This window comes from Heteronotia binoei, chromosome 9, assembly GCF_032191835.1.
Source record: "Heteronotia binoei isolate CCM8104 ecotype False Entrance Well chromosome 9, APGP_CSIRO_Hbin_v1, whole genome shotgun sequence".
NCBI lineage: Eukaryota > Metazoa > Chordata > Lepidosauria > Squamata > Gekkonidae > Heteronotia > Heteronotia binoei.
The window spans coordinates 196023-211348 of NC_083231.1; the positions used below are offsets into that span (position 1 = coordinate 196023).

Genomic DNA, 15326 nt, shown 5'->3' on the forward strand with positions numbered 1-15326 from the left:
ACCGGCAATTCTGGTGGCCACAAATGAAAAAAGACATTTCGGAGTTTGTGCAGACTTGCCCCACCTGCATCATGGGAAAAAGGAGGGGGGGGAAGGTACCGGGCCTCCTCCAACCCCTCCTCAGCGGAACGGCCCTGGTCTGTGGTCTCAATGGATTTTATTGTGGAACTACCCCCCTCGAAGGGCTGGACAGTGATATTGGTGGTGGTAGACACTTTCTCTAAGCAAGCTCATTTTATCACCTGCAAGAAACTCCCAACAGCCAAAGAACTGGCCCACTTGTTCTTTGTGCACGTGGCCCGGATCCACTCGTTCCCAGATAAGGTCATTAGCGACCGCGGGCCACAGTTCGTTGCCAACTTCTGGCGGGAGTTCTGTAGATTGATTGGCATGGAGCAGGGATTGAGCTCAGCCTACCACCCGCAGACAGACGGTCAAAGCGAGTGGGTAAACGGGCTTCTCGAGCAGTACTTAAGGTGCTACGTGAACTTCCAACAATCGAACTGGGTGGAACTACTACCGTTTGCCGAGTACAGTTACAATAACAGCCTACATGGTTCTATCAAGGTCTCCCCCTTCCGAGCGGTGCATGGTTACGAGGGGAAGCCTTTTCCGACCCTTCCAGGGGGCAGCACACCCCCGATTTCACCTGAATGCCAGCAATGGTGGAAGACTCTAGAGAGCTCCTGGAAAGTCATCCAGGAGAACCTGGAGGAGGCTAAAAAGGACTACAAAGCCCAGTTCGACAAAAAACACAGCCCAGGGTGGGACTTTAAAATCGGAGAGACTGTATTTCTATCAACCAAAAACCTCCCGCTACCCCAAACCTCTCGGAAACTAGCATATCTATTCTTGGGTCCTTTCCGGATAAAATGGGTGATCAATAAAGTGACAGTAGAACTGGACTTGCCCAAACTGTTCAGTAAAATACACCCTGTTTTCCATTGCAGTCTTATCCGACGAGATCCGGGTGGTTCGAGGTGGCATCCCCGGAGCCCCGAGCCGGAACCTATTCTGGTGCGGGGTCAGAAACACCATGAAGTGAAAGAGATCCTCGACTCTAGAGTGCACAGGGGGGTTTTACAGTATCTAGTACGCTGGCGCTATTTCCCGCCCAGCTGTGATGAATGGGTGAAAGCCTCCGACCTCAACGCTCCTCAACTGCTTAAGCAATTTTATCTACTGCACCCAGAAAAACCCCGAGCAAGAGCTTAGGGGGAGCAGTATGTCAGCTTGTGTTCTATTGATACTAACCATATTGCCTATAGTGTTTATTTGCTTGTGACTAACCCCAGTGATCCCCAGTAGAATTCTAGGCATGCCTGAGGGGGAAGAGAAAGGTGGGAGGGAATTGGGCGCCAAAGGCAATAAACGGCTTGGGAGTGCAGAGAGACACCAACGCCGCTTCCCAGGCGCCGCAAGGACATCAGCCGGGAGGGGGAGTGGAAATGGCCCAACTAGAGAGATAACAGGTGTGTGAATCAAACACCTCTGAAAGTAGAATGCAACTTTATTATGAGAATGATTTAAAGCCCCCAGGCTTTGATGTACCCCCATAAATGCTAGTGCTTGTTCCCTACACGTTATCACTCTCAAAGACCTTCTGCAAGAGTAACATTGTGTATTCAATAAATGAAACTTATTTTCAAAAGAAAAGAGTCCTATCATTGTTGAAGCCTTGATGAACCTTGCGCTGACACTGGGCGGAGCACACACACTGAGAAATTGGTGCCACACTCCCGCCATGGCACTCACCCTTGCCCCTGGCGAGGAAGGGTGCGGGTTGCAAGGCAGAGGACAGTGGGGCACAGATGCCCTCAGGCTGGCCCTGAGTATTGCGTTCTGTTCTGGGCACCACAATTTAAGAAGGATATAGACAAGCCGGATTGTGTCTAGAGGATAGTGAGGGGTCTGGATTTCAAGTCATATGAGTAGGGGTCATTTTGTAGAAAAACAGGTGGTGGAGCTCATCCAGGGATTGTTATGCAGCTGCACCTACTATTCAATGGACAAGGTGGAAAGGAGGAGGGGGAATCTTCAGAAAGGATCAGGAGCTGTGCTCCTGTGAGATCCTTCTGAATCCGAGGTCTGCATATGAGGAAAGACTGAAGAAGCCAGGCATGTTTAGCCTGAAGCGGTGACGACTGAGAGGTGATATGATCACCATCTTCAAGTATTTGAAGGGCTGTCATGTAGAGGATAGTAGCGGCCCTGTGGCGCAGAGTGGTAAAGCAGCAGTACTGCAGTACTGTGGTCTGAACTCTCTGCTCACGACCTGAATTCGATTCTAGAGGAAGTTGGATTCAGGTAGCTGGCCCAAGGTTGACTCAGCCTTCTATCCTTCCGAGGTCGGTAAAATAAGTACCCAGTTTGCTGGGGGGGGGGGGGGGGAGTGTAAAAGACTGGGGAAGGCAATGGCAAACCACCCCGTAAAAAGTCTGCCGTGAAAACGTTGTGAAAGCAACATCACCCCAGAGTCAGAAACAACTGGTGCTTGCACAGGGGACCTTTCCTCCATTGGCCATGCTGGCTGGGGCTGATGGGAGTTGTAGGCAAAAAACATCTGGAGAGCTACCATTGGCCACCCCTGATGTAGAGGATGGTGCAGAATAGTTTTCTGTGGCCCCAGAAGATCAGAAGAGAACCAATGGGTTGGAATTAAATCATAATGTTTTTGGCTAAACATTAGGAAGAACTTCCTGACATAGAGAGGTGCCTCAGTGAAAGTGTGCTTTTATGCCCTGTTGGCCATCTAGTGGAAGTGGTTAGTCTAGGCTTCCAGGTCCCAGCGGTGGATCCCCTGGTTTTACAGGCTTCCCCCTGCCCCAAGTCAGCAGGCTGGCTGGGGAAGCCCCGCTCCCACAGCCACCATGCAGCTCTAGATCTTGGCCAGGTTTAGAAACCCGCAAACAGGTCCATTTCAAAATGTGTGTGTGTCTGTGTACCTTTAAGGATGAGCAGAAAGTACTTCATGGGAAGGGTCAGCAACACAGTCCCTCGGTTTGTTTTGCTTTGCTTTCATTTCGGAGCAACTAAGTGTGTGTGTGAGAGAGAGAGAGTGCGCAGCATAGCCTCTGTTCTTTTCAGATGTCGTTGTGGAGGAACCAGAGCCAGTAAGTGTGTATGTGTATGTGTTTGAAAGAGAGAGGATTGCCAATCCCCAGGTTTGGAGCCCCCCCCCCTGCTTTAGGGTCATCAGAAAGTGGCGGTGGGGGGGGGGGGAGAGAAATGTTTACTGGACAATTATTTCCTATGGAGAACAATTCCCATAGGGAATAATGAGGAATTGATCCGCAGGTATCAGGGGCTCTGGGGGGGCTGTTGTTTGAGGTAGAGGCACCAAATTTTAGTATAGCATCTAGTGCCTCTCCCCAAAATACCCCCCAAGTTTCAAAACGATTGGACCAGGGGGTCCAGTTCTATGAGCCCCAAAAGAATGTGCCCTATCCTTAATTATTTCCTATGGAAGGAAGGCATTTAAAAAGCTGTGCTGTCCCTTTAAATGCGATGGCCAGAACTCCCTTGGAGTTCAATTATGCTTGTCACACCCTTGCTCCTGGCTCCACCCCCAATGTCTCCTGGCTCCACCCCCAAAGTCCCCAGATATTTCTTAAATTGGACTTGGCAACCCTAGGTTGGTCACTGTGTCACTGCCCTGATCCAGCAGACCTCCTCTGATGTTCTTAAGCACATCAAGCCAAAGCAAAGCACACCCAACAGGGCAGCACCAGCGTCCAAAGGCCGGGCTCTGGTTGGCAAGGGCAGAACAGAGCAGGAGTCCACGAGCACCTGTTGCGGCGGGGCGGGGAGCTTTCCTTGAGTTTTTGTTGGTCTGGAAGGTGTTCCTGGACCCTTGAGCCCTTCCCCAGGGGCGTTTTCCTCCTGCTCCAGACAGTCGAGCTCCTCGGAGAGCCGGGGTTGGGCCGCGACTTCAGGCTGCCAGAGAAGGCCAGGCCGGCCGGGCGTCAGGAAAGGCCGGGCGGGGGGCCGGTGAGCCTACCTGGAGCGCGGCGGGCGCTGGTTGGTGGCGCCGCCCGTCGCCAGGCCCCGCCCCGCCCCCTCTGGGATTGGCTCCGCGGCTGCCTCGGCTTCTTTTCCTTCTCGCCAGTCGTGCGGCCGCTTCTCCTCCTCCTCCGGCGGCAGCGCGGCGCTGTTGTGGGTGCGCCCGACGCCGCCCGGGCTGATGGCGCAGCTGGAGCCACCGAGCCCGCCGGGCAGGCAACGCTGCGCCGCCTTCCCCACGTAAGGCGACGGGAGGGCCGGGCGGAGAGCGGCGGGGCCGCTGGGGCAGGGGGAGCCTCCGACGGGCAGTTTGCACCGAAGAGACCCTTGGCAGCCACACGAGCCACCGGCGCACATCTGGACTAAGTGGAAAGAGCCCCTGAGCGGCCGTGTCCGGGTACGAGGGACGGGGGGGGGGCGGGGCGGGGCTGAACGATGACGAGCAGCAGAAAGCGCGTGTGCCACTTGGCATTTCGACCCCACGGAGCTGCATTTTCTGCTACCGGATGTTCGCCATCCTTTGCCTTGCTTGCTTTTATTGGGACCAGGGCGCCCTGCAAGCCTTCCACGGTATCCCAGGACGGGGGAGCTCCATCCCTCAGCCACTTGGTCGGAGGAGGGGATATGGAGGGTGGCAAGCCCTGCGCAGTCAGTATGAGAAACAGCCCTAAGGGGGCTAGTTTTGATTTTCTGTGAGGAAGCACATCGTTTTCTGTCGAAGAACGTCCGAGTTTCACCAACTCCTGATAGACCTAATTCCGACTGTAAACTTTCTAGGGATCAGCCCGTTTAGGTCAATAGGTCCAGTGAGTTGGGTGCCCAGTTCCCAGGTGGGCCACCAGGAGATGTGATGTCATTCTTTTAAAGTGTACAAATAACTTACCTGCAGTCATAAATGGATCTGGATTGGGGATGCAGAGGATGAGAATTGCCCCCCCCCCCACAGACTTTTTCCAGGGCTGCCGCTGAGGTGTTTTTTCCATATTGGTGTCTGTATATTGTCCCCTACAGTTCAGAAAGCAAACCCAGCTATTGAGGGGTGACTGAGAACTGTTCTGTGTACCAAGAGAAAGATCTCTCTGTGCCATCCCACTCCAATTTACACTTTAAAAATATAAAAATAGCTGTGTGAAATGCAGGTCTCCTGGCATGATACCAGGTTTGGCCCTTTTCAAAAAGTTTTGACAAGAACAGTTTTAATTCCAGTACCTCCAAGCTTGGCTCTCTTTGAAAGCAGCAGTGTCACCCCTTTGTGTGCCATGTTAAGAAGAAAGTATTCAGAGCCTGGGGGTGTACCATTTGTCTTCTTGTAAGCTGAAAGTTGCATTGCTGCAGACACAGGATGAGAAATCTTCTGCGCTCCCTGGTCAGTTGAGAGCAGTTGAAGAAGAATTTCCCCTTTTAAGTGAGATGAACTGAAAGATAAATGAAGCATTGCTGTTAATGTATCTTAATGACATCTTTGATGTTATTAATTCCCACTCCAACTGGCAAGCTACTCTCCAGATTGATGAGTTGGCAAGACATCCTGCCCTCCCTTCCATTCATTAAGTCAGGAAGGCGTTTGTAGGCAGAATATTTAAAGCAGTCCAACAGAGCCAGTGTTATTGTCTTAATTCCTCTCAAAGACTGTCATTGTTTAATAACCTTTGTTAGAACTCTCTTGATTTTATCAAATAGAGAATACTCTGAAAAGTAGACAGTTATCCAATTTTTGTATCTGTCAAATATGGTATATTGAGAGAGGAAACAAAGATTTTAACTTTAAAACTCAGAACTAAGACTTACAAAGCAATATTGCACTATGCCCTGCACCACAGCAGCTGGCTGCCATGTAACAGCTTAAGTTGCACAGCAGCCAGCAGACAAAGTTGTGTTTGCAGTGTATTCTGTTCGTAACTTGGGGAGCGTCTATAACAGCTGTGCTATGGCAGTCAGTGGCAGCATCATGTTGAGGTGGTAGCACTATGATGGACATGTCCACCACGACCCATCAGGGGCCATGTGGCAAGGGGGTGGAGTCCAGCGTCCATCTCAGGGGGTGAAGAGGGACAGGCCAAAGGAGTTCCTCTAATTTCCAGGCACACAGCCCCCACTCGCTCAGATCCAGGTACCTGTTAATGTGAAAGGGTTCGTGCTGACAATTGGTGGGGGCACTCCTGCACCTCCCCTGTCAGTGGTGGGGCAGAAGAGGGGGTTACCGGGGCAGGCTCAGATGTGGAGATATGCAGCACCACCCTCGGAGCCCCCAATTCCCTCCTTGATGGAGCAGAGGTGATCTTGGACTGGAATGACTGTCATTCTACTCTGGGCTCTGTCATTCCTGTTCCAGAGCAATCAGTGGCCAGAGACTGCCATTTCAAATCCATTCTGCTTTCCTCTCCATGTGTGATGTATTGCAATGAAAACAATGCGAGTCATTTGTTGTTCATACATGCCAATATGTCCAATGGGCATACTCCCACAAAACCTATTCCCCTCAAAAACATTAAGTTGCCTTGCTGCATTGGCTTCCCCCAACCACTGACTCCAGGGACCCCCACGATCCCCTGCCCTCTCAGTGTCACATTCACAGTTTGGTGTAGTGGTTAAGTGCACAGACTCTTATCTGGGAGAACTGATTCCCCACTCCTCCACTTACAGCTACTAGAATGGCCTTGGGTCAGCTATATCTCTCACAGAGCTCTCATTGAAAGGGCAGCTTCTGGGAGAGCTCTCTCAGTCCCACCCACCTCACAGGGTGTCTGTTGTGGGGCAGGAAGGTAAAGGAAACTGTAAGCCATTCTGAGACTCTGAGTTTCAGAGTGAAGGGCAGGATATAAATCTAATATCATCGTCATCATCTTCGTCATCTTCTTTTTCTCAGATGTCTTTCCTCTTAGTGGCAAAAGCTTCTCCTTCCTGGAGCAGTGTTAGTTTACTCATTTTGTTTCTGATTTTTCTTCCCCAAGTGGCTTACGTCATTCCCCTCTCCTCCATTTCATTCTCACTACAACCCTGTGAGGATGGTTAGGCTGAGAGTGTGTATCTGGTCCACAGCTAAACATCTAGCTTCCACGGAATAAGTGGGAATTGAAATCTGGGTCTCCTAGATCTAGACTCATGGTAGAAGAAGAAGATATTGGATTTATATCCTGCCCTCCACTCCGAAGAGTCTCAGAGCGACTCACAATCTCCCTTACCTTCCTCCCCCACAACAGACACCCTGTGAGCTGGGTGGGGCTGGAGAGGGCTCTCACAGCAGCTGCTCTTTCAAGGCCAGAGTTGCAGAGCGGCTCACAATCTCCTTTCCCTTCCTCCCCACAACAGACACCCTGTGAGGTGGGTGGGGCTGAGAGGGCTCTCACAGCAGCTGCCCTTTCAAGGACAACCTCTGCCAGAGCTATGGCTGACCCAAGGCCATTCTAGCTGGTGCAAGTGGAGGAGTGGGGAATCAAACCCAGTTCTCCCAGATGAGTCCGCACACTTCACCACTACACCAAACTGGCTCTCCACTGGTGAAACCACTGTGCCAAGCTGGCCTGTCTGTCACCCAGACCACCTTCTGGTCCCTCCCCCTTTCACACAGAAACCTATGAGATGAGGGAGGGAACCTGTCTGTGCTTCTGGGCACCTGCTAAGTTTGGCAGATGACTATGCCCAGTGGGACCTGCACAACCATCCACAGCCACCCAAGGCACTTGGGAGCCCTCCTTCTTAGACATGTCTTAGGGAAGCCTGCAGGGAGAGTGACAGATGGGAGAAGGAGTGAGTGGTTTGGAGCTCCTGTGATGTAGTTTGAACCAACACAGTTGTGGTACAACACAGTATTGAACCATGGTGAGGTGTGAAGACTCCATTCACTTCCTCCATGGGGCCATGAGGAAGAGGACTGAGGATCCCATCATGGCATGCGTCTAAGTGGGATGGCATGGCAGGTGGAACTTGGAAGGGCTGGTTGGGTGCAATGGTCCACTTCAGACTGAGCAGAGTGTGGGGGGCAGGACTGTCAAGCATCCCTGTTGACTCTTCATCTGCAAGAAAGTAAGACAGAGACACGTCCAGCCATGGTGGCCTCAGGCATGGATGTGTCCTGACAGCATCTGCAAATGAAGCCTCTTGGGGCGGGGGGCTCATCACGAATCCCCTTGAGGCACATGATTGTGCCATCCAGATCAAACTCCCCTGTCCTGTGCTGAAGTGCTCACAGATTGCTGGCCATCCACCCACAGCAGCACCTGCAGCTGTTGCTTGAGGTTCTGATCTGCAAGGAAAGGCGTTTGAGGGTTGCACGGTCAGCTGGCTCACCATATATGGAGGAGCAGTTGCCAGACTGCCCCCCCCCCATCACAGACATGCCTTGTCCTCTGCTGAGGGTGGGAACCAGGCAAATGTTAGAGTATCTCCCCCCCCCACCCCGAGATCTCCTGGGAAACTTTCCTTGTGTCTTTTCTCAAGGTATATCGGGGGCCATCAAGATGCACACCCATGGCTTGTGCTGCCTCTTCATAAATTCAGTGCTGGGCTTGAGTGCAGGAGATGCTGTTGCAGCTCCTGGCCTCAGGTGAGGGAAATGGGGGAGCATTATCTGTCAGTACGTGGTTGTCCCTTGGGGTTGCACCTCCAATGGTGGGGTACCTGTGAGAGTTCTGAAATGGGAGAAGTCAGCCATAGAGTGTGGACTTTCTCTCTTCTTTGGGTGTTAGTGCTAAGTGCTTCTTTCATCACTAAAGTCCCTTGCCACTTGTTTTAAGTCTGCATGGCAGGAAGCTCTGAGACAGAGTCCTGGGGCGCACACCTAAACTGCTGAGCCATAAGATGTCCTGCCTGTACTGCAAGTTCTTCACCAGTCAACGTACCTAAGTTCTTTCAAAGGTTTTATTTGATAGGGAAAACATAACAGTCAAGCAAGTCCTTGCTAAAACTAGTTTTCACGAGCAAAGCCCACCTACGTATTCTTGGGGTCCATACATTGCACAGTTCAAAAGCACTGAAACCCACCAATCACATTCCTTCCCCCCATAGTTCATTCCATTCCTTTGGTTTTCAAAGCAAGCTGGAAATGTGTCTGGATAAGCCGACCTTGGCCAACACACTGTGTGTAGTCCCAGGGCAAAGAGATACATTATGACTTATTCACACAATACAGCCGTGTGTAAGAATAAAAGATAAAAGACAAGCTGGACCCTGTTAGGTTACTGCAAGTTATGTAGTTGAGTGTGTGTGATTGGGTGCTGGAGAGGAGGCTTGGCTGCCACGGGGAGGGTGGCGATTGGCAAAACCTGTAGTCGGCATCCTGAGCTCCTCCAAGCCCAATTGGCATGGCTACAGTGGTGGGGGAATGACTTGAGCTTTCAGTTCCATTGGTGCCTATGGGCTTTTGTTGCCGTGGTTTTTGTTGACATAACTTTCCGCTTTTGGTGGGAGGTGTTCCCAGGCTGGAAGGGCTCAGGGAGCTGATTAACTTTGACCATACCCCCCAAACTGCCCACAACCATACTGTCACAGTACCCAAAAGTGACAGAGCAGCCAGAAATAACTGGCCCTTATGCTGACATACATGACACAAGGGTCAGTTGGCTCCCTGAGTGCTTTCAGCTTCCCTCCTTCCTTATGATTGTTCAGTTAGAGTAGGAGATGCTCAGCAATCTATATAAAAACTCAGTTATTGGTAAAGGAGCTGGTGGAGGAGATGTTAGGATGACCCACAGGGACATAAATGACATTGGCTGCATCGTGGGTGCCTCTCTTCCTTTTCTTGGAATTTTTCTACCCTTCAGTTAAGAGCAACTCATCCTTGCACCCCCCCCCCGAACTTTCCCTAAAACAGGATATTCAAAAATAACCATTTTGCATATCCAACGCTATCTTTATTGTGATTCCTGTTTTTTTATCCCACTCTTCCTTTGGAAAGCTTCTCGTTGTCTTCCATAATAATAATCTTCAAGATGGCTTACAAAAAAGTTCATAGGTTGAAATCACATCAAAAGACTGTGAATGAAGGCAGTTGAGGTCAGACAATGCAGAGCATCACAACAACCCACAAACTCTTCCAAAATAAAAAAGCGAGGGGTTCCTGGGCTTAACTTTAACAATGTCCAGTATCACAGGCTACTAATGGGGAGCTCATTCAGATGTGTTTGGGCTGCATAATGCAGCTGCAGCAGAATGGAACTTGGTCGTAAAATCACTGGGTTAATGCACTGGTGAAATGAAATGGAAGCAACACAGAGTGCTTCCTCATGATTCCAGCCAAATCTCAGTAATGTTTGGAAGACTGGGTAACTGGGGATCATCCAAATTATGTTGCCTCCAATACCTGCCTAGTTCCCTTAAGTAGAAAGTAGCAATTGTATTATGGTATCATCAGCCTCCCATACATTATCAAAACTGAGCTGAAGTGGAAAATTAGTCAACATGGACTCTTGTCAGATTGTGCTGCTAAATGCTCAAGAGAATGTCACTCACAATTACGTAAGCATTTTGTTGACCTATGAGACAATGCTATTAGTGTATAAGCTGACAAGTATGTGTTTGTTGTTCTACGAAACAGAGGGACTGTTGCATTTTGGCTGTGATCGCACCACTGTGCTTGATTGTGATTGTGGTTGATCCTTAGTCATTTGTCTGGTCCTCTGTACAAATGTCATTCCTTTGCACTAGAGTTATTCTTCACTTGCCAAGAGAAATAGCCTCCTAAGACCCTTGTGGCTTCTTTGTAGAGTATACTGTAGCAACCAGAGAAGGGCACAGAATTGGATATGCTGTACTAGCACAATGTAAAAAGCTGTTATTTCACAGATGCTGTGCTGGCATTGGCAGCCACAGAGGCCAATGAAATGCTTAGAAAACAAATGCCAGGGAGGGCATTTACACCCCCCCCCCCACTCTCATGGCTTAGTTTGTGGATAGAATGACTTTTTAAAAGCCACCACTGAGCACTGCAGGATCTGGTCCTCATTTAAAGCAAAATTAGTTGGGCATCTAGAGAAAACCTATTAGGCCATGTACTGGAGAAGCTGGGAGTAGTTCTCTGGCCCTTCAAGGCCAGAAACTGACATGACAGACTGAGTCATGCCTCCGGTCCTGAGAGGCCTCTGGAAATTTTTTTTCCCTCTTTGGTGCTGTGGTTGTAATGTATTGCTTGCTTTTCTGGATAGATTACGCAATTAGGATCATTTACCTTCTTGGGATTATATCTCACACTATTAGTCTAGTAGAGCAGATCTTCCCTCCCCACAACAGCCTCCTGTGACACCTGGAGGCAGATCCTCATGGACAAAGACTAAGCAAGGTAAGGGCTGCAGGGAATTGGGGGAAATGGACAATTGGGGGCTAATGTTGTCTTGGGAACTCCAGGCTTGTCTCGTAACATGCAGTTCTGCTTTTAGTATTATGTTGCTTTCAAAAAGGTTAAGGTGACCAACTCTGGGTTAGAAAATTCCTGGAGATCTGGGGGCAGAGCCTGGGGAGTGCAGAGTCTGGAAAGAAGAGGGACCTCAGTGAGATATAATGCTATACAACCCCCCCTCAAGGCAAACATTTGCACCAGGGAAACTGATCACTGTGGTCTGGAGATGAGTTGGAATTCCAAGAATTCTCCAGCCCCACCTGAAGATTGACAACCTTAACCCATATTCAGTGGCTGGTATTTCTACTTAAGGAATTTTAGGTCCTGGAGTTGGAAAATATTCCCAACCAGCAGTTTTTAAAGAGATGCTGCCAGTTAAAACTGATTAGATGACCCAGTGGATTTAGTCAAAGGTGGCTTGATGACACACAGAATGGACCAGGTTCTCATTTGACAGTTTGCATGGAAACAAGAACCAGCTGAAGATTTTTGATGGTCCCTTTTAATGCTTATTTTGCCATCTAGTGCTCTGAAACAGACTGCTTTTATCTCATTGTAGTTTCTCTTTTCTGACATCTAATGTCTCTACAGTCCTTTTCCATCATGGTTCTTATGAACTCTGAAAGAGTATTCATTTGTCACTCTGCCTATAATAATGAACTATTATCCTAAGCATTCTTAGAAGAACTTAAATCAACAAGAGAAGCTTTTATCTCAGTCTCTTTAAGATTAAGATGTTAATGTTGCATTTAGGATTTATTTACAGATAAACCTGAATCGTTATGCGATATTTAAAAATTAAAAGAACACTTATGCACTCATTTTTGTTGGAGTCAGACTTCACCCCCCTCCTCCCAAGAACTCAAATTAGAAAAGGCTTGTGTTTAGGATCCTTGGGAACCTAAGACCAACAACTCAACTGCCCATACAAGTAGATATTCAGGTGGGTAGTCATGTTGGTTTGAAGCAGCAGAACAAAGTTCTGTGGCACCTTTAAAATGAACAAAATTTTATTTAAGGTGTAAGCTTTCATGTGCATGCACACTTCTTCAGAATTCAGTGTTCCCTCTAAATTGAGTTAGTGTGAGCTAGCTCACAGTTCTTTAGTCTCTGGCTCACACATTTTAGTCTTAGCTCAGGAAGGATGGCCCCAGAGCAAACTAATTTATGCAGTAGCCAAATCACCCACTCACAGCTTTCATGCAAGTAGTTCATGAATTTTAGCTCACAAGACTCCACAGCTTAGAGGGAGCACTGCTTCAAATACATGTGGCTTTCTTGGTAGTGGCTCCCCCCCCCCCCCCTAAAATGGCCTGCCTGCAAAGGTCAGAAAGATTTCTATACTCATGGCATGTTACCAATTCTGTGAAACAAAATTGTTCAGGAGGGCGTTTTTGTAAAGGAAATAGGGGCTCCTTCAGAACAGATTGATCCAGGAAAAAATATGCTTTGTTCTAACTGATGTTTGGTAAAGTTGCTTATTAGATATATCATGCTATGGATTCATGCTATGGCAAGTACTTGGATGGGAAACCTCCCTGGAATATCAGCAGTCAGGAGGTCAGGATAAGGCTTTATTCAGCCACCTCTCTGAATATCCTCCAGGCCCCCAGTAGGGGTCAGTCACCAGAGGTCGACATGACTTCCAGGAGCAGACACAAAATATAAAAAGTAATCACTTTTAATCCTCTTTGAGTCTCAGTGAGAAAGGCAAACTATATATAATATAAATAAATAAGAACCTATTCAGATTCAGGGTTCTTCAAGGACTTGAGTGGTCTAGGACCAATGTATGTTCAGGACCATCTCCTCCATTATGTTCCTAGAAGAGTGCTATGCTCTTCTGGTAAGAACTTGTTGGTGATCTCTGGCCCTAAAGAGGTCTGACTGTCCTCATTGAGGGCCTAGGTGTTCTTGGTCCTAGCCCCGACCTGGTAGAACTCTCTTGCAAAAGACAGCAGGGCCCTGCAGGACCTTATGATATTCCACAGGGGCTGTAAGGTAGAGACATTCCACCAGGCTTTTGAATGAGAATAGCGAAGGTTGCCTAGCTGGCACCCCATCCTCCATTTCTCTGAGTCTCCCTCCTCCATCATGGCACCCATTAGTCCAGAATTAAACAAAATTAGAAGGGCGCCTCTGCGTTTTAATCTGGGTTTTATTGATTTTAATTTATGTATTATGTAATCTATTTTATATGACATGATGCACATTGCGCAGAGTCTGGCGCTAGCTAGGATTGGGCAATTCATTAAATCAAATGATGATGATGATTTCCCAGATTTATTCTTCCATTTTAAGAGTTTTATTAGTTTTCTAGAAATTAAGGGTAAGAGGGAGTAAGAAATTATAGTTACAAATCTGTCTTAATCTTCATGTAGTATACTTTCATAGAATACGTCTGCATCTAATATACTTTCTTAAAATACATAAGTTGTTACATATTATTATCTCTTAGCTTTAGATAATCAGCATTTTGATACATTTATATTGTAAATCTTCTTGTTAAAGTACCTATTTAGGTTGACATTTCCAACAAAGGCAGTCTTACAATGAAAAATATAGGAGAAAGAAGATATAAGCTCACACCAAAGAATCTTAAGAGTCTTGAGTATCTAGCCAAGTATAGAATTTCAACCAGTATTTTCTTGCTTCTTCCTTAGATTCTTCTTGCTTCTTCTTCCAGCTCATCTGTTTCCAAAATTTCCCACTAAGTCCATTCTCATGGGAGTCTCCTGAAACTTCCGTCTCTGTGCCAGAAGAATCCTGGCCGCTGTGTTAACATGTGCCAACAAATGTCTCATCTCTTTGGAGTAGTCCTCAGGAAATATATTCAATAAAAATATATTCTGGTTTGAATTGAATCTGTATCTTCGTAATCTTCTGTGATAGTTCATGAACCATTTTCCAATAGTCTTTCACCATCTCACATGTCCACCACATATGATAAAAAGAACCCACCTGTTTAGTACATTTCCAACATTTGTTAGACATATTAGTATACATCTTACACAATTTATACCATCTATAAAACATACAGATTTTCTTTAAAGATTACTGACTTGGTTTAATGTTGAATTTCCACAGCCTCTCCCATTCTTCTAACGTGATATTATGTCCCAAGTTTTTCACCCATTGGACCATACAATCTTTTACTACCTTATCTTGCATCTTCATCTGTCATAAGTATGCATATAGTTTAGAGATTAGCTTTTCTTGAGGACCTAGAAAGATTTTATCAAAAGGATATTGCTCTGAGTTAAAGCCTGTTATCTTGTCTTTGGCATACCTGGATTCAACTTGCATTCTCAACCACCAACTCATTGTAATATCCATGTTTTCTGGCTCTTCTCTGGTTTTCAGTTGATTATCTTTTTTCAGCAGATCATCATATCTGTAACTCTGATTAGGTTTTAAAAGATTTGGAGGAGTGGATGCTTCCACAGGAGCTAAAATTCATGAGCTACTTGGAATTTTCTGGTAAATTCTCATTTTTAACCATGACCATGTGTGGTACAGAGATTTCCAGAGCCAATGATTCTTAAAATAAGAATGTCCTTCAGGTCTTTGATACCATAAATACCAAATTAAGATCATGTCCCTCTAGCTGCAATTGTCTCTTATCATTCTATAGTATCCAGTCTCTTACCCACAGGAGCACAGAAGCTTTATAATACAATTGCCAATCTGGAAGACCCATACCTGCTCTCAGTTTAGAGTCTTGGAGTATCTTTAGTTTGATTCTTGGTTTTTTGCCTTGCCAAATATATTTAGAAACCATCTTGTTCAATTCTTGAAAGAACCCACTATTTAGGAGTATTGGAATAGTTTGGAATAAAAATAACAGTCTTGGCAAAATGTTCGTCTTTATTGAGGCTATTCTTCCCATTAAGTATAAATTCAAGTCATGCCATTTAAAATTTTTAATTTCTTTGAGTAGTTTATTATAACTGTCCATTTTTAAACTACTGCATTTGTTTGAGATGAGTACACC

General features: G+C 47.1%; 1 protein-coding gene across 3 annotated transcripts in view; it reads left to right on the top strand.

The window, feature by feature from the left end:
• Positions 1-3031: 3031 nt before the first annotated feature.
• The window catches only part of HS3ST1 (heparan sulfate-glucosamine 3-sulfotransferase 1), a 29077-nt gene continuing 16782 nt past the window's right edge, over positions 3032-15326 (top strand). The window contains exon 1 of one of the 3 annotated variants that reach the window (XM_060246111.1): positions 3032-3113. In XM_060246111.1, coding sequence (XP_060102094.1) covers position 3113 — 1 coding nt within the window. In that variant the 5' untranslated portion in view covers positions 3032-3112. Of the gene's footprint in view, positions 3114-4092; positions 4400-15326 lie in introns of those variants that run through there. The other 2 variants (XR_009555783.1, XM_060246112.1) reach the window with 2 other exon arrangements.